This window comes from Nerophis lumbriciformis, linkage group LG11 (assembly GCF_033978685.3).
Source record: "Nerophis lumbriciformis linkage group LG11, RoL_Nlum_v2.1, whole genome shotgun sequence".
Lineage (NCBI taxonomy): Eukaryota > Metazoa > Chordata > Actinopteri > Syngnathiformes > Syngnathidae > Nerophis > Nerophis lumbriciformis.
In genome coordinates this window covers 14,978,820-15,005,765 of record NC_084558.2, presented here as the reverse complement: position 1 = coordinate 15,005,765, position 26,946 = coordinate 14,978,820, and the positions used below count along the sequence as shown (strand labels likewise).

Here is a 26,946-nt window from a genome sequence, read left to right as displayed (position 1 = left end):
ACTCATACAAATACGTTAGAGCAGGGCAGATTGAGCCCAGTTTATAATTTCCTGTTATACAGTATACCAGGCAGTCTTGCACTAAAGGAGGACTATGTTATTGTTTACTTTATTACTCTAGTACTCTGGACAGAAGCTGTGTGCCTTCATTGTTTTTGTAGCTGTTGTTTTGAGGCATGTTTAAAAAAAAATAATAATAATGCACTTTGTGAAAGTCAAAGTATAGTATTTCCCATATTTGTAGTGGGCATCAGGATTATCTCAGGGAGATCATGTCCCAAATTCCAAGCTGCTGTTTTTGAGGCATGTTAAAAAAAATAATGCACTTTGTGACTTCAATAATAAATATGGCAGTGTCATGTTGGCACTTTTTTCCATAACTTGAGTTGAAGTTGTTCTCTTTTTTTGGAAAACCTGATTACATTGTTTAATGTATCCAGCAGGGCATCACAACAAAATTAGGCATAACAATGTGTTAATTCCACGACTGTATACATCGGTATCGGTTGATATCGGAATCGGTAATTAAGAGTTGGACAATATCGGAATATTGGATATCGGCAAAAAAAACCTTATCAGACATCTCTAGAAAAAATCATGAATAAAAGTGGAACAATCGCAATACAGATATAGAGCCAACATCTGCGAAAAAGATAACAGTGTGCAAATGCAGTGTTTATGGATTTAACAAAATCAATTGACCCAATTATTCATAATATCTTAATAAATAAAATCAGAACTGTATGGCATCAAAGGGCTGGTTTTGAACTTGTTAACAAGCTACTTAACCAACAGAAAGCAATATGTGAAACTAGGCGAACAGACATCTACAGCAATAAATATATACTGCGGCTTAACCCAGGGATCAATACTTGGACCAAAACTGTTTAATCTCCATGTAAACGACATTTGTAAAGTTACAAAGCACTAAAAGTTAATCCTATTTGCAGACGACACGACTGGGTTTTGTTCAGGAGAGAACACAGAGAAGCTAATACATATAATAACGGAATAAATTAAAAAAATTAAGAGATAGTTCGACAAAAACAGACTGTCCTTGAATCTCAGTAAAACTTAAATAATGCTATTTGGTAACAGCGGTTACCAAATGAATTGGAAACTCATAAAAATATACAACATAAGGTGGCAAGAAAAACTTCAATGTATTACTACAACTGAGTTATTGTGTAGAATTATGAAGAAATAACTACAAAGTATGCTTCATTTACTAACATTATTACAAAAGAGGTCAGTTAGAATAATACACAACGTTGGATATCGAGAACAATGAAAGCCTTAATTTTTTTATCAAAATATTGAAATTCAATGATTAGGTGCATTTGTAAACATCTAAAATTATGCACAAAGCAAACTATAACGTAATAATGAACAACGATGTTTCTCAACAAAAGAGGAGTAATATAATCTTAGGGAAAATTTGTATTTAAAACATCTGCATGCACATGTAATACTTAAAACCTTTACTATATTTAAAGCTGCATTTTCATTATCCCTAGAAATGTGCAAAATCTAAAAATCACAAAAAGAAACAGGTAAAAGAAACAACCATATTTCGAAAAACCTTTCAAATATTGCTAAAACATTTTTACGCTCTCATGAGGTGGTTTTTCAGACTTCTCGATAATAAAATGTGTCGCAAAAGCATGATGGAAACACTTTTTTTTGCATTTAAGGACATGACTGGTCTGTGAATTCCTCGTTCACAATTCTCTCCCAAAAATTATTCGTGGCCACTGCCATAAGTAAGGGTGTTACCAATCACCCGCTGCCTATATCTTCTTTTGACAATCATGGCAACAGCAGTGGCAGCAATTGTAATCACAGCAACAAAACCATGGACTTGCTCATGACGCAAAACACCCTTTAATGAAAACATCTACAAGTCGCAAACTTACTTTTTCAAAATTTTTGAAATATCTCTTAATTTGCAAAATACTGCAATGAAAAGTTGTGATTCACATAATGAGATGAATAAGATGGTCTCATTTTTTGATAAGGTTCAAGAGGTATATTAGGATTCTTCTTCCTTATACGTTGAGTTTTAATTCTTTCATTCATTCTTTAATTTCTTTGCTAAATCCATTCCATAATTTAATTCCAAAAGGTTAGTGGAATTAAATGCCAGTGTTTCAAATGTCATAGTTAGTTTTCTGTGGCTTCCCCTGTAGTCTCTGTGCATAGCTCACTTTGTTGACAGCTTCTGTCATTGGAAATTGACAAGTCTAAGTATACATACAAAGTTGTTTATTTGTCTAATATCTTCTCCCCATCTATCTGTGCAAATGCACACTATTTTATTTCACCACAATCAGGGATCCCAACGAGGTAAAAAAAATATATAGAATAATTTAAAAATATGGGAGACAAGGGGGCCCTTTTGGGTGTTTATCACACACAATACTAGGGACTTTTTTTAAAGTTACAGTGTAGTTTTGTCTCTAGGCACTAAGTCATTAACAGAGTCCTAAAAGTGTCTAAATCTCACGACAAAGTTCATTGGAAGCACTGGGATGAAGAACTGCTCAAAGCAATTGTGTTTTAAACTGGCCCTTAAAAAACATTAACATTCTCTGCAGCCCTGAGGTCCTCTGGCAAGCTGTTTCACAGATCGGTAATACTGAAAATTCATAACGCTGAAAAGATGCCATCCCGTGAGTGTGTGCTCTGACTTTGGGAATGATTAAGGAGACCAGTGCCTGAGGATCTCTGAGTCTGCGAAGGTTCGTTGAGTAAAGGCAAATCTGAAAAGGTAAGAAGGCCCAAGATCATAAAAACACTTATATAACAATAAAGACCCTAAAAATGTATCCTTAAACACACAGCGTTCCAATGCAATGTTTTTAAAACTGGTGTAATGTGGGCCTGCCTTCAGGTCGTCTTCAGGACATGTGCAGCTGAATTTTGAAGTGTAGAGATAATGTTGGTATGGTATAACGTACTCTTTCTAGATAGATCGGAAATGAGGGCATTAAGGTATTCTAGAAGACAAGTGATATTTTTGATGTGTAGGATAAAATTGAGCATAGAGTCAAAAATTACGCCCAGGTTTTTCCACTTGAAGTGATGGAGTTAAAGATAATATCTGTAGTTTAGAGATGTGTTTCTCTTTCAGATTCTCAGGGTAAACTTCAGTTTTGCGCTGGTTAAGCAGCAAAAAGGTTCCTGCCATCCAGGATTTAGTAGCTAAAATGTGGTTAAGAGTAACAATTGGTCTTGTGTCATCAGGAGGCAGGGAAATGTACAACTCTGTGTTGTCAGCGTTAACTGTGAAAATTAATTTCATGTTTCCTTGTGGTATTGGCAAGTGGAAGCATGTACACTTAAGATAAAAAAACAATAGGGCCTAAAAGAGAACCTTGAGGGACACCAAATGCCATTTCATAATTATTCAATGAGCTTCTATCCATACATACAAATCATTTCCTGTCAGAGATAGAATGCAAACTACTTGTAAACAGTACTAGGGAGGTTAAAGTAGTACTAAGACTGACAGTTTTTGGGAGTCACCTGAAATCATTCACTATCCTTAAAAGGGGTGTCTCTGTACTGCGACTCACCCTATATCCAGACTAAAACTTTTCTAAATTATTACAACTATTATTTTTTTTTAAATCAGAAAGTTTTTTCTAACATTTTACTTTATTTTAAGTTGGACACTGGTCTGTGAGTATCAAAAGCATTAGCATCCAAATTGCTCTTCTTAAACAGGGAGTCTAAAGAAAGTAATTTACAATGTTTAAGAGCTAATTTCTCAAATATCTACAAAAAACAAACCCCCCGAATGGATTCAAAACTGTGCAGTGGAAGGAGAAAATGTCACATCTGATCATGTTTATTTTGTCAGTGAAGAGACAGCAAACACTTCACAAAGATAGTATGTTAGAGAGTGATGTACATTAATAAAACCAGGCCAAACAAATTATCAATTGTATAAAAAATAATTTGGGGTTGTTATTGTAATTTGCAATAAATGTCACAACAATCGTTTGATTTTTATAATTTATTCATGTGGGTAAAGGTTTTGATTTAAATTTATCTTTTTTTCTGTAGTGACGCAACAGCATCAAGGCTGAATTTGAGGTTATTAAATTGTTCAGCAATAGAATCACAGGGTGCAGGTAAAACCACTGGAGGATATATATATATATAATTTTGATTTTATTTTTTATAACATTTGCAGTTCCTTCAGAAGTTAGATTGTGCTTTTTCATAGTTCGCATGGAGGTCTCCTGTATGTATTGATTTAGTTTACCTTTTCTTTGGCCAACCCCTATAATGTTATTCATGTTCTCTACCTACAGTAAAAAACAGCATCCATCTATATCTTGACCAAAGAAAACAATGTTGTTTGGGAACCGTTGATAATGATTATGTACAGTAAAACTTTTCATGAACTCAACTCACCTTAATGTGTGTTCCTAAATTTGTGTTAGACGTCTTAGATGAAGAGAGCAGTTATGATTTTGTTTTACAGAGTTAACAACTAAAAACTAAGGTTTTGGGCATTGTTTTCTCCAAACGCATACATTTGTCTAAATATGGCTAGCAACACACATTATTAAGGGTTTCCTTGATGTCATCTTTACTACTAAAGGAAAAATCTAATCTGCGGGAGAGAATCCCTCTGCCATTTTCAAGTATGTTTCTTTTTTTATGAGTGGTCAGCTTGAAGCGTCCGTCTGTCTCTGACCCCCCTAGTCGCCATGTGACATGAGTGAGCGTCTGTAATGATTTTGCTTCCTGGTTTGAATGACCCGCCTGATCTTGCCTCTGATTGGCCAGTCCGTAATGTTTGTAATTGTGACTCCTCATACGAACACCAACCAATCATAATGGATTTTCTCCGTGTGTATGGATGTTGTCATTAATCCAGGTCATTCCATTTTCGCCATATTTTTTTGGCCTGGATTTGCAGTCAATTTCTCTCTTTGTAGCTTGTGGCTTGGATGTAAGCTACTTCGCAACATTAGTCTAAAAGTAGCTATGTTTGTCCACTTACTAAAAATATATCGTCATCTTAATGTTTTACTTGTTTATTAATTTGCATACAATGTAAATTACTACATTTCTATTTACAGTAGAGTATTTTATTCAAAACAGAATTAAGTTTTAAGTTAGCACTTTATTGATTTGATTGATTTTTATTAGCATTTAATGATTAATGGTGCCTTAATTTATTTATTGTATTTTATTTATTTGCATGCCATGTACAATGCTTAGTTTTTGTTTACAGAACTATTTTATTCAAGCAGAAGTATTGCCTCCTTGAGAAAGCGCTTAATTTAGATTTTTGAAAATGATTGCATAAAAGTACTAATTTATATCTGGTCTAAAGATAAAATTACACAAATTAGAATTTTGCTAAGAGTAAGATGCAGTGTATGCAGTGTTATTTCACAAGTATTTGATCAAATAAAAGCAAAACCTGCTTTGAATTACCTCTGTCATTTGTATTAATTGGTAATAGGGGAAAAAAAATCAGAAAAAGTCATAAATCAATTTTTTGGTGAAAAAATCTGAGATTTTATTTGTAGACCATATAGCCCAGGCCTATTTTCAGCCTCAACTGAAGTAAGAAGTGCCTTACATTTAACTTGATTTCTGGCAATGTGTCAGAATTTGTGAAGAAGTCGCTCGGAGTGTGTGCAAACCACTTCGAAGAGTCCTGCTTCAATACTGTAACCTGCGCCAGTATGAAGATGGATTTTCAGGAAAAACTACTTTTAATGGCGGGCTTGGTTAGAAACGTTTGAATGATACTTTAGCAATATTAGCTCGAGGACGAGTAAAGTAATATAATACATTAAATTAGCAATGTAACTCGCAGCGTAGCTTATAGCCTTTAGCCTATTGTTTACAGAACAGCAGTGCAGTGAAGTTTTTAACGTCCATCCATCCATTTTCTACCGCCTGTCCCTTTCATGATATAGAATAAGAAAGTAATTTATTGTCACTATACACATGTATACTGTACATTCAAGATCTAGCATTGGAGAGAAACAGACTCAGTACATGTTTAGCCTTATCATATTGTATCACACCTGCAGCCTCACTTCTGCTTCCTCTCTCTTTTCCACCTCCATCCTTGTGTCGACAACAAACCACGTTGAGCCCGCTAGTCTCACTATGTCATCAGGTATGCTGTGCGTGTGGTGAAAGTCACTCAAAACAGATGGCTACTGGCAATCATGTCTTATAAGGTCCTGACGGTGTAGCTGGTGTCCAGGAGGCCGATGTGCAGAATAAAAGCAAGAAAGTATCTGGCTTGGAAGTTTTGTAAAAACGGTATCTCGATGTCTTGCATGTACGGAAACATTTATAAAAAATCGTGGAAGTCTTGAGGTCTTTGACTTAGTTTCTTGTTACACGCATGCGTAGCAGCCCTCGGCAGCACAACCTGATGGGGGTGCACAGCTTGGCTCGCCAGAACTATTCTGCAGCATAATTAGTTTGATTGTTTTGTGGGCCTTCCATGAGAAGTTGAAGGCGCCAGATGCTCTACCCTCATATTTACGCACATTACAATTACAAAATGATATTTTAGCTAATGATATTGTCGCAAATTATATTATTCGTTCATTCATTTTCTGTAGCATAATTTCATCATGAAGAAGCAGACCTGGGCATACAAAATGTGAAATTCGAGGAAAACATTGCCTATCACAAAAGTGATAAAAAGAAAGACACTAGTCTACTTCAATGAAATATCAACAAGTATCAAAAGATTAATTTCTTAAGGGTGTTTTAATTTTTCTTCCTCAAGAATAGCCAAACAAAACAGAAGTTGCAAGAGAAGACCAATGTATTCTCTGCATTAACCATTTTACACTTGGGACAATTGAGAACGTAGAAGAACATGAGATGCACGAGGAGCAACATGCTTTAGCTTAATAAAGCGCTTTCACCTTTGTTACTAAAGATTAAGTCTTTTATCATTGTTTCTGTCATACCATAAACAGTGGTTAAAGTACTGTTTAACCTTTTGGACCATAGGTCAATAAATGCCGGTGCATTTAATATAAAAGTTTCAAGACTAACCCCTGACCTGAATGAAGTATTTCAAGTATTTCCTGTGGGACAAATTGTTTTGAAATATGATCAAATAAATTGGAAGGTCGACTAGAAACCCTGAACAGAATGGGTTTAACCTCAGAGGCACCTCTAATCGAGGACAATCGGAACTTAGTCCCAAATGCCATCAGCAAGCTTTATTGAGGTCAAACTATGAAAGAGAACATGAGACTCCATATTCAGACATACAGTGCATCCGGAAAGTATTCACAGTGTATCATTCCACTTTTGTTACGATACAGCCTTATTCCAAAATGGAACCAATTCATTTTTGTCCTCAAAATTCTACACACAATACCCCATATAGACAATGTGAAAACGTTTTTAGAACTTTTGCTAATTTATTAAAAATAAAAAAATAAAACAATTCATGTACATAAGTATTCACAGCCTTTGCTCAATACTTTGTTGATGCACCTTTGGTAGCAATTACAGCATCAAGTCTTTTTTTATTACAATGCCATAAGCTTGGCACATCTTTCTTTAGGCTAGGGCTGGGCGATATATCGATATACTCGATATATCGCGGGTTTGCCTCTGTGCGATATAGAAAATGATTATATCGTGATATTGGAGTATACGTTGTCACGCAGTTGCATTTAGCTGCGGGCATTACAGAATACAATGCGTAACAATGTTGTGTGGTGCATCGGCTTTTACTAGCGCGCCAAAACCAGACTTTCTTCCCAGCGTAACTGGAGCTCCGTCCATACAAACTGCAGAAACCATATCCCAGGAAAGATTGTTGTCTCTGAAAAAGTCATCCACAAGCTTCTTCACATTGGCTGCCTTAGTTGTTGCAAGAGGCTTACAAAATAAAAATGATTATTTTATCATGTCGTCTTTCACATAGCGCACAAAAACAGCAAGCAGGTTTAGATTAGAAACGTCTGTGGACTCGTCGAGTTGAAGGCTGAATTTTGCCGGACTTGAAATCAGATCTGCGACTACTTGAGCCAAGATGTCTTTACTCATATACTCTATTCTGTCGCTGATGGTGTCATTTGAAAGAGGAATTTGGGATAATTTACCTTCGGCCGCTGTTCCGAGTATCAGATTCGCCATCTTTAACGCAGCTAGTTTTATGAGTGTTTCACCAATGGTGTGTGGCTTGCCTTGCTTTGTGATCAGGTAAGCAACTTCGTACGATGCTGTGAGGAACGGTTTGTTAATGGGTACAAATCCAAAAGTAGGCCGAGTGGCTTTTTCATCGAATCTGGCTCTCTTCAACTTGAATTCAGCAAGCGTTGTGTTCTTGTATTCCCCATCTTCATGCAGCTTCATGAAGTGTTCCTTTAGATTTGCCGGTGCGAGACTAGAGTTGCTCAACTTGACATTGCAAATCATGCAGATAGGACGCTGGGTCTCATCACGTTCCGTGATACATGTGAATCCATGTTGTACATATTCGTCCGACCACTTTCTTTTTTTGCTCGACATAGGTAGTATAGATTAAAATATCAAGAAATAAATCACACAACGTACTACCACGACAGTCACACGTTGACTACGGAGTGTACTAAATTCCCCGCAGCACTGATTGGCCAAGCAATGTATCATCTGCAGCCAGTGATGGCCAAGCGGGGCGTGTCATCACGAATTGACCGCCACACGTTGACTACGGAGTGTACTAAATTCCCCGCAGCACTGATTGGCCAAGCAATGTATCATCTGCACCCAATGATGGCCAAGCGGGGCATGTCATCACGAATTGACACGATGAGTTGGGTGTGTCTTGCCCTCCGCGGCGGAAGCTTCGCCGAACCCCTGAGGCAGACTCACCGAACCCCTAGGGTTCGATCGAACCCCGGTTAAGAACCACTGCTTTAGGCGGTGGCTGACAAAGAAAGAGAGAAGGCAAAAAAAGAAAATTCTGGTCCGTGACTTCCCTTGATGACGCCGGCGGAGTGATGTCATCACCTTGCACCGGTTCAGTGACGTCATCAGAGCTAGACTGTTTGGCAAAGTGATGAATCGGATTACCAAACTTCGGCGACGAGGAATACTGGTCGGATTGTGCAATATTGCTGTGCGGAGGAGGAGTTCGGGCGAACGACGCGTCCTGACGGCAAAACGAAGCCTTTCTGGCTGGCTTCCATCTTCGCCAGCGCGTCTCCATCACCTCGTGGTCCCTTGCGGAAGAACGGATGGCTGGCTTCATTCTGTCATGATCGGGGGTGCAGCTTGCTGCGCGGTTGTTCTCTCAAGATGCAAAAAGGACGGCTCCGGACGAAGGCGTAAAGGTAGGATTTGATTAATTGAACATAAATCACCCAACTACCAAAAACACAGGCAAAGAAAAAAAAAAAGAAAGCGTGCCTAAAACACATGAAGCTGGGGTACAAACTTAGCATAGGACTCAAGAACATAAAACTTACTTGGCAAAGGCGTGACGCAAACAATGAAGCCAGGACGAGTGATTAACAAAAGCAGACTAAAAATAGTGATCTCATGATTAGCGACAGGTGTGATCCAAACAAATGAGGCAGGTGAAACTAATGAGTCGCCATGGTGACAAAACAAACAAGGAAGCGCAAACGGGAACTAAAGAAGTCCAAAACTAACAAAACATAACTAAACAAAACATGATCCGGACCACGGATCATGACAGTTACAGAACCTGGAGGTTGTGCTACGGATGCTACGGAACCTCTTTCCAGAGTTCAGCAGTGAAAACAGTCCTTGGTGGGGGTGGGAAGAGTCTCTACTGATTTACTGAGCCTTGGTCAGACAGCGGCTTTTTGGGATCTCCCCGATAGAATGAAGAGGAGTCCTGATGATCTTTTCCGCGGTCTTCACCACTCTCTGCAGAGACTTCCAGTCTGAGGCACTGCAGGCTCTAGTCCAGACAGAGATGCAGTTGGTGAATGTGGTGAGAATGGGGGGAGGGAGGTGTGCTCTTTTCATCCGACGCAAAAAGTGCATGCGCTGCTGAGCTCTTTTTCTAATAGCTCCGGTGTGTTTGGACCAGGTCAGGTTGACAGTTATCTGAATCCCCAGGAACTTGGTGCTGCTTACCATCTCCACTGCTGTGCCGTTGATGAAGAGTGGAGTGTGAAGGGACTGGTGCCTCCTGAAGTCGACGATGATCTCCTTGGTCTTGTCGACGTTCAGGACCAGGTTGTTGGTTCTGCACCAGTCAACCAGATGTTTCACCTCCTCCCTGTAGTCCATGCCTGTTGTTGTCCTGGATGAGGCCCACTACTGTTGTGCCGTCCGCATACTTCACAATGTGGTTAGTAATGGACCTGGCGCAGCAGTCATGAGTCATCAGTGTGAACAGCAGCGGACATAGGACGCAGCCCTGGGGGGAGCCGGTGCTCAGGGAGATGGCACTGGAGGTGTTGTCACCCACTCTCACAGGCTGGGGTCTGTCTGTGAGGAAGTCAAGCAGCCAGTTGCATAGGGGTGTGCTGAATCCAAGGGGGGCCAGTTTGCTCACCAGGTGCTCCGGGATGATTGTGTTAAACGCCGAGCTGAAGTCCAGAAACAACATCTGCACGTGTGTGTCCTTTCCTTCCAGATGTTCTAAGCTCAGATGGAGTGCAGAGGAGATGGTGTCCTCTGTGGAGCGGTTAGGGCAATAAGCAAACTGGTACTGGTCGAATGTGGGGGGGAATCTGGAGACAATGTGTTCCTTTACCACCCTCTCGAAAGTATCTGTCTTGTTATATAAATAATTCTCAGTGTTCAAACTTACTGTAGCTGATGGGCTGATCAAATGTTTTTGAAAAATGAAAAAAAAAGTTTGGGAATGTTCCTATACAAATGTATATTTTACATATTTAAGGATTTAATCAAAAGATGGCACAAAAAATATCAATTAAGATAAGCCTTGACTAAGAGCCATTTTCTCATTACCGGGCATTACTTCCATAATTACAATACTAATCAGGGCCAGTAATCAGCAATCAAGAGTGGATGATTGCACAAGAAACACATTTAGCAAAATACAATCCAATATTCACCAGAAAAATTGAAAAAAGGTAAGTACAGAAACCAGTACATCTTATCTACTAAGTTGCCCCAGAGGAAGTTATTTATCCAGCAGGGGAGGACAAACAGCTCTACCCCAGGTTAATAAATCTCCAAAAGGGAGACTTTTGTACTGGCAGTCCCAACCTCTCAGTCACCTTTACATTTCATTGTGATAGCTCAGTGATGGAAAATGAATCTAATTAATCGGTTGTACTGATCAGCATTTTGAGCCTTAAATCATTGTCAGATTTTTTGGCCTTGGATTGGATCCGATTTCTAGTCTGATACTTTGACAATAGATTATGGAACTGAAAAACTGTTTTTATTAAAAAACTAAAGTGAACATAATAACACATTTTCATTAAGCTTATTTCATTAAATTTAAAATGTGCTAGTATTGTTGTAAATCACATGATGTATTCAACGTTCCCTCTAAGGTGCGCACCTGCGCAATGCTCACGTGTCCTCTGCGCACAGCAAATCTATGCCGCGCACAAAATCAAATCCCACTCAAAACAAAATAAACAAATAATTTGTTTTGTATGATATTGCAATGCAACTGTGAGTAACAGGTGATGAAAGGCGGCCACAACAGATAAAACAATGTTTGTCAACACGGTTAAATTATTGTAACGTCTGTGGAGACACTTAAAGGAGGACAGGAATTCCATCGGTCCCTTTATTTAGCGAAATTGTTTGTCGGCCATAACCACACCAAAACAATGTGTAAAATACTTTTATCTAGCAAAACTGGCCGTTGTTTACCGTACAATCCAAGCCAAAAGCAACTCTTTGTCATCTGTTATATCAACAGCAGCCACTTGCTCTCTCTCTCTCTCTCTCTCGCCTGCACCAACACATACACTCATGGCAAGTAGTCACTGGTGCATTTATGGCCACACAAAAAGTTGGACAACTCCAACACTACACGTAAAGTGTAAAATTCAGGTCGTTTTACTATGACTCCTCAATCAGTGTGCTTATTCTACTGTCATTTGTTAAGAATGTTGTTTTTTGAATACTAATCATGAAATTATGTTATAGCACTACAGAATTGCTAATAAAAATATTCATTTTACGGACAGAAAGTTAATAAACACTTCATTTCATGCAACATGTGAATGTTTTAAGTGGAACTAAATGTGATCTCTGAAAGGGGTACACAATCTTTCCAAAGCAGGACCCCGACCCAGGCATAAAATACTATAGTGCATAGCTGATTAAAAAAACAAAAAAACAACAATATCTAAGTGGGCCAAATCACATATATTAGAAAATAATCTCTTGAAAAAGACTACTGTCACTTGATTATAATAATAACACATTTAAATTGTTATGTCAGGTTTGAGACAAATGTGCTGCTGGTATGGCCACAGTGTGCACGCCTGTATTCCACTGAATGCTCTGAGTGTTTGTGTGTTTTCTCACACACATGAAAAATTATAGGGAACATTGCCAATAGGCATACCTTGGTAAAATGTCTGCTCTTTAGTTTTGGGCGTACATTAGGCTGCTAAGCATGATCTACTTATTTCCACCAGTATAACCATTGCTAGCGTTGGTTGTAGTTCGTTTTAGTCTTTGTTTTCTCATACAACTGACAATAACTGTTGGACAATTTGCTCACGCATTTGTTCACAAAGTGGTGATCCTCGCCCCATCCTTGTTTGTGAATGACTGAGCATTTCATGGAAGCTGCTTTTATACCCAATCATGGCACCCACCTGTTTTCAATTAGCCTGTTCACCTGTGGGATGTTCCAAATAAGTGTTTGATGAGCATTCCTCAACTTTCTCAGTCTTTTTTGCCACTTTTTTTTAAACATGTTGCAGGCATCAAATTCCAAATGAGCTCATATTTGCAAAAAATAACAACGTTTTCCAGTTCGAACATTAAGTATCTTGTCTTTGCAATCTATTCAATTAAATATAGGTCGAAAAAGATTTGCAAATCATTGTATTCTGTTTTTATTTACCATTTACACAACGTGCAAACTTCACAGGTTTTGGGTTTTGTATTAAGTTGATTTGATTTGATTTGATTAAGAATGTTAATTTAAGCATAGTAATCATGAAATGCAGTTACCAGATTAGATAAATGCTGATAAAAAGTATGTAATGATATATTTTACAGACACAACGTTATCCACTATATCCCATGTTTGTGCTACAGCCCACATCTCATTGTGCTAAATGTGAATATTTCAAGGGGAACAAATTGTGATCTCTGAAGGGGTACATGTCTTAAATTATTTTACAGCAACCCCCAAGACATACAACATACAGCTCCTGAAAACTTTTTTTTTTAAATATCCATTTAGATTAATTAATCATTTAGATTAGAAAATAGTATAATGGAAATAACTGCTGTTATTTGATTAATAAAACATTGAACTTGTTATAATGTCAGCTTTGGGACAGGTGTGATGCTGGGGTGGCGACAGCGTGCATGTCTGATGTTGCTCACATGTCGTCCAAGGAATGCTCAGGGAGTTTGAGCACATGAAAAATTAGAGGGAACATTGGATGTATTGATTTTTTGGAATTAAATGCCACAAACACTTCTGGGAGAAAAACACTGTGAATAGTACAAAAGTTAAAGTTACTGTTGGCTCCTATTTAAACTATTTAGGTGTTACCCTCAAATCCTCCCTGTATCCAGAGACCTACTCCCTGAGTTGGTTAACAATAACAAAAAAAATATTTTGTAATAATTTTGTAACAAGAAAAAGAAAAATATCAATGTAATCACTTAAAAAGGGAACAGCACTTTTTGGGGGGAAATTTGCCTATTGTTCACAATCATTATTAAAGACATGACGACAGATGCATTTTTTAATGCATTCTAATTATTAAATAATTGTAAATAAAAGTCAGCTTACAGCTGAGCCAATGGGAGCTCCACTATTCTGCCCATAAAATCCGATAAATAACCAATCAGAAAGCGCCAACAATACTCCATTTACATTTCATGGCTTGAATATTAACCAAGTGTTAGTGATATTATTATTATAATAAACGCTGATGCAGACAAACTATTCATAGCAGCGCCGTGATCACTTGCGTGTGTCGCTATATTTATTACAACATCGACGGATCAACAGCTTTCTCACTTCTTTGCTCCTTGTAAGTTAATTCTAGATCATAAATCATGCATCTTACCTGCACAGAAAATGTGTGAGTAGGTATTCCGACAAGTTGGGACACTTTGACAGTCATTTAGGACCTGGAACTGGCGAGAACGACACGAAAAGCGCTTGTCCCTCCCCACTCCCCCATCCTGTTTCTTTGTGAGGATTATGAGACATTCTTCACCTAAATGGGAATATATGAACATCCCAGCAGACGGCATCCTAACGACAGCAGACGTTGTACAGTAAGTGACATTTTATTATGTTTGTCGGCTCTCATAAAGTCTACAGTGAGCAGAAATCAGTGACAGAAAAAAAAGAAGAAAAGGTCATTATGCGTTTTTGAAATTAATGTGCTGCGTATACTTAAAATGATCAAAATACGTAAATATTAAATGTTGTTGTATATGTGCCTGTTACTGCATCCATCCATCCATTTTCTACCGCTTGTACATTACATATATAATTGCATTATGTATATAAAACCCTAATGGAGGTGTTTGGATGTGTTTAGGGGCTCTATAGGCGGAATTGAACAGCTCCCATAGGCTCCATTGTAAGCGGAATTTTGATCGCATTTATTTAATATTTAGAATGCATTTTAAAAAATCCATCCATTGTCATGTCTTTCATAATGATTGTGAACGATAGGCAAAATTCCAACAAAAGTGCAGTTCCCTTTCAAGTGTTGTTTTATGTACTGATGCTACACTTGGTATCGATAGTATCGATAGTATCAATATATCGATCACCTCTACTTTATGATTATCATAGCTTCTTGTGTCGTCCTGCTCGTCGTGCTGTATGTTTAGGTATTCCCTGTCCTCTAGTCCTTCAGTGATATGAGACTTGTAATAAACGTAGTTCCTCCTCCATGGAGGCGAGGATTAGTAATACTGTAAAGCGTCTCCACAATGTGGATAGCAGAGATAGGACATTTTGGGCACCTCACGATTCCATTACGATTCAGGCGCTACGATTCGATTAAAAAATGATTATTGATGCAGCTTTAATTTATGTATATTGATGCAGTTTTACATTTCTTTTCGTTTCACTAAATAATCGTTTATCACTTACAACTTAAAAAAAACAGTGCATTTGTGATCAGTATTGTGAGCTCACATATGACTGAACAAAACAGTACATTTGTAATAACAAACAGTTAAATTAATTCCCACATTTATTCAAATTAAATTAATGGAAATGTGTGCAAAACTGGAACAAACAGCCATATAATAAAAGAGCTGGTTGGATCTCTCGGTGAGGTGCCTCGCTACAGTCAGCCAAATTTTAGAACTGTCTGCATTAGTTTATTTACAATGAAGAAATCGATTATTGACGTTTACAAATCGATTTTATAATCGTCCATGTCCGAAACTGAAATCTGGACATGAAGATGTGTCTCCCCTTTGTGCATGCCTTTTGAAGGAGTCATACACGTCAATACAATCTTTAGCCATGTGAACACCAAAACGCAGCTGCAGTGAAGGGCTTGTCAGATCATAAGCTTATCTCCGAAAAGTTCAAAAAGACAAATATCTGCCCCCAATCCGATCCCTTGTCTGATTAATACAAAGATCGGGTCAAAGGAAGGGTATTTAAACATACATTTGGAATATTTGAAATTCAATACTGTACTATAAGCTACCAAATATCTGTTAAAATGGCATGCCCAGTAGTCAGAACAAATTGTACAGTTTGCTAACATGTAAATGTTGTCTGTTCTAATTTGATACCCGTCTTTTATCTGCAAACTGAAAAACAATATATCATGACAGACCCGCATGGCTACACCTATCACATGTGCAAGCACTCGGCGCAAACATAATTGGCAGCCCGCTAGAAACAGGTTCGGTCCGACCTGTTCACCTTCACTCATAGACATATAATAATTTGTCTGTCTTCTTATGTCGCTTGTTGGCCTTGGATTGGATCCCTACAGCAAGTGGTGGTGTGTATCGCAATGCGGCGTCTTAAGACCCCATATGCACCTGGTTTGCCAGAGAATTGGAAGACGCAGGAGAAAGGCTCAGTGTTGCCAAAATAGCATTTGTAGTCGTACCTCAACTTACAAGTTGAATTGGTTATATGACTGAGATTGTCAGGCAAAACGCTTGTATCTCAAATTAACGTCGCTCATTGAAATTAATTAAAAATATTTTGAATCAGTGCTTTTGTCCCCTAAAACAGCACAATTTTACCATGTAATAAGCATTTTAAAATAAAATAAAAAATAGATAAGAAATATTGTATGAAAACCAATACAATAGAATGTACTAACAACTACAGTAGTTGTATTATAAGTAAATGATAATTTACAGTAATTAATAAGTAGGACCTGTCCACATTCACTGCAGGGCTAGGATCCTGCTCAGTGGCCTTGTGGTTAGAGTGCCCGCCCTGAGATCGGTAGGCCATGAGTTGTAACCCCGGCCGAGTTATACCAAAGACTACAAAAATTGGACCCTCCCTGCTTGGCACTCAGCATCAAGGGTTGGAATTGGGGGTTAAATCACCAAAATGATTTCCGAGCGCATCCACCGCTGCTGCTCACTGCTCCCCTTACCTCCCAGGGGGTGGAACAAGGGGATGGGTCAAATGCAGAGGGTAATTTCACCACACCTAGTGTAGTACTTAGTAGGATTTACTAACCTAGTTTTTAGGTTAGTAAATCCATCCATCCATCCATCCATTTTTTACCGCTGATTCCCTTCAGGGTTGCGGGGGGCGCTGGAGCCTATCTCAGCTACAATCAGGCGATAGGCGGGGTACACCCTGGACAAGTCGCCACCTCATTGCAGGGCCAACACACATAGACAGACAGCATTCACACTCATATTGTTTTAATGTTTCTAATTTGAAATATATGTTCAGATATGCACACAAACTGTATCATGTTCACTTTCACAAAACCTTGGATGGACAGGACAATATTTTCCTATTTAGTTGTTATATTCAGAATAATCTGTATTGTGAGCTCACATAAGACTGAACAATTTAAAGTAAATCTGCCTTTTGGTCAGAATTATGCCTTCTCATTAATTATATTAATAGTTTGTTTTTTTTTAATCCTAGCTTCCTGCATTTTAGTCCACATTCTTCTGCCTTCATTAGCCAAATCATGACAAATGCAAGCAAACATACCAATGAAAAGACATGTGTTTGCGTAGGTGGTTTCACAACACAAAGCAGTCAAATGAGAAATTGAACACTTAACAGTTAAACATTCAAAATATCATTGGCATTTATAAGAAGCCAAACTGTTAACAGCACACTTCAAGTGACTAATATTGCACTCTCAATTTGAAATATATCAATAATTCACCTAAATACTTGCAGACCAGGGATAAAGTATTTCATTGTTTAGTTGTTCATCTTTACATTTCTTGCAGAGCGAAAAACAACTTTAGTAAAGTTGTCAGGTGGCCAAAACGATTATAGTCCTCCTTAGTTAGCTCAAATGTCATTTGGAATGCCTCAATGTAAACACATTACAACTTTTGACTGTGATCTCTGTAAGTATTTCAAAAATGTAATATAGGGAGTCAGACACTGGTGCCCTACAAAGAATATTTACTGTTACATTTAGACATGACTATGTGACCGTAATAATGGTTAAACGAATAACAACTCACCCCTGCTGCAAATCCTAAACTTCCGTCCAAGATGTGCTTCTGAAAAGAAAAGTCAATTTAAAATGTTAATAATAAAGAAGTTACCTGGGTAAAATGTGTGCCCTTCAGCAAAATTTGTTTAGGTCATTTCAAAAAATTATTTGAACTTGAAGTAGGGATGTTCCAATCAGGGATTTATGCTGCAAAATCCGCGATACCGATCATCCATGAGTGAGATCAACCAATACCAAAAACAATACCGATCACTTTTATTAGATGTACATTTTTTAGTTTATTTTGGTGGGTGCTATTGACAGTTTAAGAATATCAACACAATATTTACATTTGTTTCTCATTCTCTTTTATTACACTCGATATTACACAATAACTAAAAAAGAAGTATTCCCCCAAGTCCTACTGTGTCCAGGGACTCATTTCCTGAATTGGTAAACATGAACAAAAACAACAACCAAAAATATTTTGAGAAAATAAAAATATCAATCTAATCCAGTGGTTCTCAAACGTTTTTCACCACATACCGCCTCAGAAAAAACTTGTCTCTCAAAGTACCACCATAATGACCAACCTTAATATACAGTAGCGTAGTAGGCCTAGGTATTCATTAAATGCAAGGCCGATGTTTATTTTTATATTTTTGGCTACTGTAACATTAAATGCAGTTTGAACAATAACACTGTGTTTGAATATAGGGTAATACAACGTTAAAGGGGAACTGTATTTTTTTTTTTAATTGTGCCTTTCATTTACAATCCTTATGCAAGACAAGCACAGATATGTTTTTCTTTTTTATGCATTCTAACTTGTAAATAAATGCAATCAAAAGTCTAATAACAATGGAGGTTAAAGGAGTCGCTCCATTCTGTCAACAAAGTGCTTAAAAAAATCCAAACACCTCCATCAAAGTTTTATATACATGCTGTTAGTATATATGTAATGTAGTAACAGGCACATTGATAATAAAATTTAGTATTTACCTATTTTGCACATTTTAACCATACTGCCATGCATTAATTTAGAAAACGCATCACGATGTTCGCTTTTTCCTTCAACATCACTGATTTCTACTCATTGCAGATATGAAAGCCAACAAACATAAAACATCACTTGTGTACAATGCCTGCTGTAACTGGCATGCCGACTGATAGGATGTTCATATATTCCCGTTTGTATGAAAAATTACTCATAATCCTCACAAAGAATAAAATGGGAGTGAAACCCAGCGTCCTTCTCCCCATTCCGGGTCTAAAATAGATGTTGACCACTTTGTCGGATTATGTCCTCAGCCTTCTATCCAGGTAAGAGGGATTATTTATGATCTAGAATAAACTTTCACGACCTCCGAGGCGAGAAAGCAGCTCACCAGCCAATGATGTCAATATAGCGGCGACAAGCTTGTTAGCTCTCTGTGATCACGGCGCTGCTAAAAATAGTTTGTCTGCGTTAGCTCTTAAAATAACATAATCACTAATACTTGGTTAAAGGGAAACTGCATACATGCTCCTGCTTACTCTAAGTGTGCAACATATTTCACCTCGCTTTAATACTTAATAATTAGGGATGTAACAGTAGCAAAATCTCCCGGTACGGTGTTATCGTGGTATTAAGGCCACATTACGATATTGTTGCAGTAATGTCCAAAAAAAAGAATGATTTAGAAAAAATGCTTATTGTGGAATATGAAATGCTACTTACGCTAAAAGACATTTACTGTAAATAAACTCAAACCTCATGCTCAAATGTTGTATTCATATTTATGAGTACCAAAAGGTATTTTCAAAGTGCAAAGATCAAGTAACAACCAAACATAAAAAAACGTTCGGTTTAGTGTCTTTAAACTGACATTTTAAATATTTGGTATAACAACAATAACAAATGATGTATTTTAACTTTCAACTGACAATGTAAACACACATGTGGGTCAACAAGTCTAAAAACCATCTTTTTCAGTTTAGTATTTCTCACATTATTGTATAACAATTTAACTCGCGCATTAAGACTTCATGGGGTCACGTTTTAAAGGCCCATCCTCATTTCTTCTGATCAGATTGAAATTAATTGATTCTCTTGTGCTGTAGTGAAGAAAACTTTGCCTCACAAATTGAGGTTTGGCCTGGAGAATATCTTGGTTTTGCGTCAATAACATTTTAATCAAGTGACTTCTCATGTTGCTTGTATTTCTGGACTGCAGACAATTGTTGTCTGGCAATACCTGCAAACTGTAGTTTGCATGTCCATCACGTTTTCTTTCTCCTTTCATTTTCCATGACTGCAAAGCCAAATGCTCCCAAATGTCCAATTTAAACCTGGCTTGAGCTTTGTGCTCTCTTTTCTGCCATCTTTTACTGAGCTGCGCTGGGCAGGGGATTATGGGATATGTGGTTTGCTTGTCAGATTGGCTTACTCAGTAGTACCAGAAAAAACTACACTGGTGGGTGTACTCCCAGCTCTCATTTACTGTCACACGTCACAGCATTATTGTGAGGATTGTGAAAACGCAATACAGCGGTATTTTACAATACCGTTACATCCTTTTGTCAAAACTTGATAATGATGCCCAAGATATTGAGAAGTGCAGTTTATTTGCCGTAATGGAGGTGATTATTATCAACTTAGGAAAGCGGCTCCACACTGTGTATGGAGATACACAATTATCTGCTGCTTGTCAGCCGGGGGACTAAAATAAAGTAATCTCCTTTTTTTTAAAAAGAAAATACTGATCAGTTGTCGATCGTTCGGCACATCCCTCGTTTTAAGTGGTGTCTGCTAAACATTTCTTCTGCTTAACCTTTATCACCAGATATTTAAAGAATTTCTATTAGAAAGCATTATAATAAAATGTCATCTTAAAATAATTATTTCATATGTGGTCAGTATTATTTAAAATTTTGAAACAGACGGTAAGAAAACAAATCCTCCAAATAGAATAGTGTAAATAACTTTTTCTAGGCACTAAAATCTCAATTAAGTATTGGGGCCTGAAATTTAAATGCAGCAAGGTCACTTTCTTAAAAAATGTTGTGGGTGTGTTACAAAGACATGACCACAAACAATAGTTTGGTAGGACAAGATTATTAACACACAACATCATTTATTAAAAGGTTAGAAATTGGTTTGTATTTGATCTAACACAATTTCCCAACTCATATGGAAACGGGGTTTGTACTTGGAAAGGCAAATCCTTGTTGGGAAACAGAGGCTCTTGAAGTCGGCCATCAGGGTTGCTCACATCTCAGAAGGGATTTTGCTCCTCTCATATTTACAGATACTCTTTACATTTTGAAGCATCCAATGGGCAGGACAAAGCTGAGCATTAATCCAATGACTGTCTAGTTCCACTGCAGTGGCACAACCCACTCTATGCTTTTTTGGAGCGTGTTGACTGCGTTAAGATTTTTTTATCATTATTATATAAAATATCAAAATTAAACTAGTTAACGAAAAATAATGAGTTAAATACGAGTTAACTCGTGATGAATCACAAAAAAATATTTATATAGTGTGCGCAGATTAATCACGCAATTTATTTTGACCATATATGCTCCTGTAACCTTACTTTACTTTAACCGCAAATTAGCTTAACACAAATTGCATTTGTTTCCAAATGTGGGGGTCTTCTTTTAATTGATTTAAAATGATGCAAGACAGTAGTAATCTGTGATTGCTCATGATTAATCCAAATTTAAATGTGATTAATCCAAAGTTAAATGTGATTAATCTACTTTATAAAATGTATCATTTGTCAGCACTAATCAAAATATAATGTCTTTATTTTACCAGTGGTAAATCAATATTTTTATAATTTTATGATTGTTTTATTATTTGAAATATAAATATTAATTGTGCAATTGCAATGCCTCGATTTTAGTGATGTTAATACACAGTATTAGCCATAAATGCAATGTTAATTTATAATTGACATTGACTTATTTCAGTGTTTAAATTTTCAGCATTTTCGGTTTGGGCCAAGAAGTTTCTTTTTGGTGCATCTCTACTTCAGATAGGTGGGGTGGGGATCAAATACTTATTTCACTCTCTTCAATACAAACAAATAACTTTATTTTCCTATCTGTTTGATTTTTGTTTTGTATGTTCGTCTTCTCTCTCTGTTAAAATAAAGCCTACCAAAAAATCAATGATCTGTTTATGTCTTTTTAAGGGTAAATTTACAAAATCAGCATTGGATCCAACAATTATTTCTCTCATCGTACCTGTCGACTGGAGAAGACAAATACCATCGCAGCTCCAGCAGCAGTCAGGCCCCAAGTGAACAGAGTGCCCAGCAGCGCCTGGGCAACAGGGGAGTAGTGCTCTAGCATTGTGCCACACCTGGACACACAATTAAAAACATGTATTAGAAGTCTAGCTATTGTTAAAGAGAAATGTACGAATTAACATGAAAGTTGCATTCAGGAGCAACAAAACTGTAAAACTAGTGTTTACGTCAATGATAAACACTGAACTGGGAATAAATGTCCCATCTAAAAACTCCGGGAGGAAGTTGGTTTGAGTCACCTTAAATCAACAGTCGTTTAAGGCGTCAAACTACTGGTATGTTTGTTTTTGCACACTGTTTAAACCCGCTTGTTTAGGATTATAACATCCTTGGCTTTTTTTTTTAACAGTAATCTTCTTGAGCACACCAGCTATAACTATATCATTAGAAAATTGCAAGAGTCTAAAATATCGAAATTACCACAACGTGGAGGAGTATTGTTTTTAATTCTAATGAGGTACCTTCCCAATTTATTTTGATATAGTTCTGATAACCATTATTATAAACATAAAATGCATGATTATTTGAGAAATGCTAATGTCGACTTGTTTTTACAGCTGTTGTAGACTATCAAAAATAGGGTACATCGTTCAAGCCAATGTAAACAGCACATTTCAGGGTATAGTCTTCCAAACTGCTAATTTGTTACATTAAGCACAAGATTATCTGTAAAGTAAAGTAAACCACTGCTCTTTCTCACACATGTAGCCCTCCTTGGCAAGCAGTGGCGGGCCGTGCATTTCCCACCTAGGCATTCAGTGACGTCCGACTTCAATGATTACCTCTCAAAATGCCATCATTTATGTCACCACACGACCATTGCTGGAGAAATACTATACAGAAACACATTTACGTACTACTGTGCATTGAATCACCACATCAATATTGTACAAAACGGGTTATTTTCTGGTACATTTAAAAATCGCTAAACCCGCATCAGCAATTAAAACATATCTTATGTAGTACTGTCAAAATTAAAACTGCAAAAACATATTAAACGTGAAAAAAATAAAGAAATAAAACATCTGAACTCACAATTAGTAGAACCCATTCAAGCTTCCGGGGTTGGCTGACATCGTCTCACAAGATGTAGTTTCTCTTTAAATATCTTTCTTGAAAATGGCCTTGCAAATATATGTGTTGTCTTGTCTAATCATAAAAGATGCAGACGAGGCATTTTAGCTGAGTTCTTAAAGTTTACTCCACAGCGTGCTCATCAAAAACTACATTCACCCTAAACAGGGCTACTGCGCATGTGCTTCACTACTGTGCCATGCTGGGTAATAGAGTTCTTATGTTAACTAGCTCATAACGTCACAATATATGTCTGGTCTAGAAGGCCTTACTGACAAGAACTTGTGATCTGATTAGCTATCGCATGTGTCTGTCAACTGTATGTGCCCGTTCACTTACAGTGCACGGACGCCCGCATTGCTGAATCTGAAGGCTTTGGGCAGATTTGGTACAGCATGGCAACATAAGCTAGCTGAATTCTGATTGGATAAAAACTCTATAACCTAAAAACAACAGCACTGTAAGGAGCATAATATGACATGAAGAGAATATAAATACTTTGAGATATTTAGGGAAAGTACTTTTATCTTTAATTATGATCATAATTTCTGGTTATGTTAGCCCAGCAGGGAAGACACCACTGTTGGCAAGATAATTCAATTACAAATATCTTGATTTGGCAGTCTTGAACTAGGACCTTCGGTATTTGGATGACGCGGGTTGTAGAAAGTCACCCATTCGCTTGGTGCATGTAGACTTAACATTGGATGCGATATCCTTTGCAGCCATGTAAATGATAGTTTCAGATTAAATAAAAGGAAAATTGGATTGGGAGCAAGTGATAGCGGACTTTAAAGGGGAACATTATCAGCAGACCTATGTAAGCGTCAATATATACCTTGATGTTGCAGAAAAAAGACCATATATTTTTTTAACCGATTTCCAAACTCTAAATGGGTGAATTTTGGCGAATTAAACGCCTTTCTAATATTCGCTCTCGGAGCGATGACGTCACAACGTGGCATCACATCGGGAAGCAATCCGCCATTTTCTCAAACACCGAGTCAAATCAGCTGTGTTATTTTCCGTTTTTTAGACTGTTTTCCGTACCTTGGAGACATCATGCCTCGTCGGTGTGTTGTCGGAGGGTGTAACAACACGAACAGGGACGGATTCAAGTTGCACCAGTGGCCCAAAGATGCGAAAGTGGCAAGAAATTGGACGTTTGTTCCGCACACTTTACCGACGAAAGCTATGCTACGACAGAGATGGCAAGAATGTGTGGATATCCTGCGACACTCAAAGCAGATGCATTTCCAACGATAAAGTCAAAGAAATCTGCCGCCAGACCCCCATTGAATCTACCGGAGTGTGTGAGCAATTCAGGGACAAAGGACCTCGGTAGCACGGCACGCAATGGCGGCAGTTTGTTCCCGCAGACGAGCGAGCTAAACCCCCTATCGACCCTAGCTTCCCTGGCCTGCTGACATCAACTCCAAAACTGGACAGATCAGCTTTCAGGAAAAGAGCCCGGATGAGAGTATGTCTACAGAATATATTAATTGATGAAAATTGGGCTGTCTGCACTCTCAAAGTGCATGTTGTTGCCAAATGTATTTCATATGCTGTAAACCAAGTTCATAGTTGTTAGTTTCCTTTAATGCCAAACAAACGCATACCAATCGTTGGTTAGAAGGCGATCGCCGAATTCGTCCTCGCTTTCTCCCGTGTCGCTGGCTGTCGTGTCGTTTTTGTCGGTTTCGCTTGCATACGGTTCAAACCGATATGGCTCAATAGCTTCAGTTTCTTCTTCAATTTCGTTTTCGCTACCTGCCTCCACACTACAACCATCCGTTTCAATACATGCGTAATCTGTTGAATCGCTTAAGCCGCTGAAATCCGAGTCTGAATCCGAGCTAATGTCGCTATAGCTTGCTGTTCTTTCCGCCATGTTTGTTTGTGTTGGCTTCACTATGTGACGTCACAGGAAAATGGACGGGTGTGTATAACGATGGTTAAAATCAGGCACTTTGAAGCTTTTTTTAGGGATATTGCATGATGGGTAAAATTTTGAAAAAATCTTCGAAAAATATAATAAGCCACTGGGAACTGATTTTTAATGGTTTTAACCATTCTGAAATTGTGATAATGTTCCCCTTTAACAATCTTAGTCTAAACATAGAGAAATTGATACAGAACATTATCGACCATATTTGAACAACAAGCATGTAAAAAAATGTTCACTTTTGATTGACTCCGTCAGGGGACGGCGTGGCGCAGTTGGGAGAGTGGCCGTGCCAGCAACCTGAGGGTTCCTGGTTCAATCCCCACCTTCTACCATCCTAGTCACGTCCGTTGGGTCCTTGAGCAAGACACTTCACCCTTGCTCCTGATGGGTCGTGGTTAGCGCCTTGCATGGCAGCTCCCGCCATCAGTGTGTGAATGTGTGTGTGAATGGGTGAATGTGGAAATACTGTCAAAGCGCTTTGAGTACCTTAAAAGGTAGAAAAGCGCTATACGAGTATAACCCATGTATCATTTAGGTGTTCTGTCTTCCACAATAGGACTGTACAGCATATGTTTGGTTGTTAGCTATTAAATAGGCACACGACTATGGTTAACATCGCTACAACAAACATGTTCAAATAATACTGTGCTGACAAAGATCGTGTATTAGGTTGTATTCGTATCGGTAATGTGCATGTATGTTGTAGGCAGTGAGTGAATGAAACGTTGATGAAAACGTGCTTTAAAATGTGGAGAATGTGAAATCATTTTTAATAATGTTGTGTACGGTTTTTACACATGGACGGTTATAACGCATATTTTTACTACACACTACTAAGCATTGTCAGCAAAAAAAAATGTTTTTTACATGAACAGTCGTCGTAGGTATTGAAATAATACAAAGTAAACATCTCGACATGATACTCACTGAGTCGATTTATCTCACAAATAGTTATATTTGGTCAAGCCTACTTTGTGAGACGGTGGACGACAACAACAACTCATTCCGAAAATATTATTAACATTGTAAATGTATATTATTTGTATTTTGGTCAGAAAGGAACGTAGCTCACTTACTTTTAGCCAGTGGTACTTCTCATCCCCCGTGTTCACTTCCTACTTCCTGGTACACGTGCCTGCCTATGACATCGGAGCCGCCCCTCCTCATAGTCTATTGGTCACCAACTTGGAGCGTGTAACAGACTCCTCCCACATTTAAAAAGAACTTGACCATATACTGTACAAAGATTTTTTTTCTTCTGTAAATTACAATACAGTTTAAAACGGATAAACGTTGTCATTCTATTTTCAGCATGAATATGCAATAGATTCACTATGTTTGATACTGAAGAGCAGAGAGGCCAACAAAACATACTGATCATATTGGGGACTAGTTCCTGCAATGATTAACTGAGTTAATTAGTGACCAGCATTATAAAAAATATCAACCATTATTGTTTTATAAATTTATATTGAGGTTCTCTGTGCTTGTTGGATTACATGACCATCCATCCATCCATCTTCTTCCGCTTATCCGAGGTCGGGTCGCGGGGGCAGCAGCCTAAGCAGGGAAGCCCAGACTTCCCTCTCCCCAGCCATTTTGTCCAGCTCCAGAGGCGTTCCCAGGCAAGCCGGGAGACATAGTCTTCTTAACGAGTCCTGGTCGGACGTGCTCTAAACACCTCCCTTGGAAAACGTCCGGGTGGCATCCTGACCAGAGGCCCAAACCACCTCATTCGGCTCCTCTCGATGTGGAGAAGCAGCGGCTTTAGTTTGAGCTCCTCCCGGATGACAGAGCTTTTCACCCTATCTCTAAG

At 38.0% G+C, this 26,946-nt stretch overlaps 1 protein-coding gene across 2 annotated transcripts in view; it reads right to left on the bottom strand.

Annotated features, from left to right (window-relative positions):
* LOC133610712 (zinc transporter ZIP11-like) overlaps positions 1 to 26,264 on the bottom strand; it is a 145,694-nt gene extending 119,430 nt beyond the window's left edge. For both annotated transcript variants that reach the window (XM_061967250.1, XM_061967251.1), the window contains exons 1-3: positions 26,207 to 26,264; positions 22,044 to 22,161; positions 17,836 to 17,874 (exon numbers count right to left, since the gene is read on the bottom strand). In XM_061967250.1, coding sequence (XP_061823234.1) covers positions 17,836 to 17,874; positions 22,044 to 22,151 — 147 coding nt within the window. In that variant the 5' untranslated portion in view covers positions 22,152 to 22,161; positions 26,207 to 26,264. The remainder of the gene's footprint in view (positions 1 to 17,835; positions 17,875 to 22,043; positions 22,162 to 26,206) is intronic.
* Positions 26,265 to 26,946: the final 682 nt, after the last annotated feature.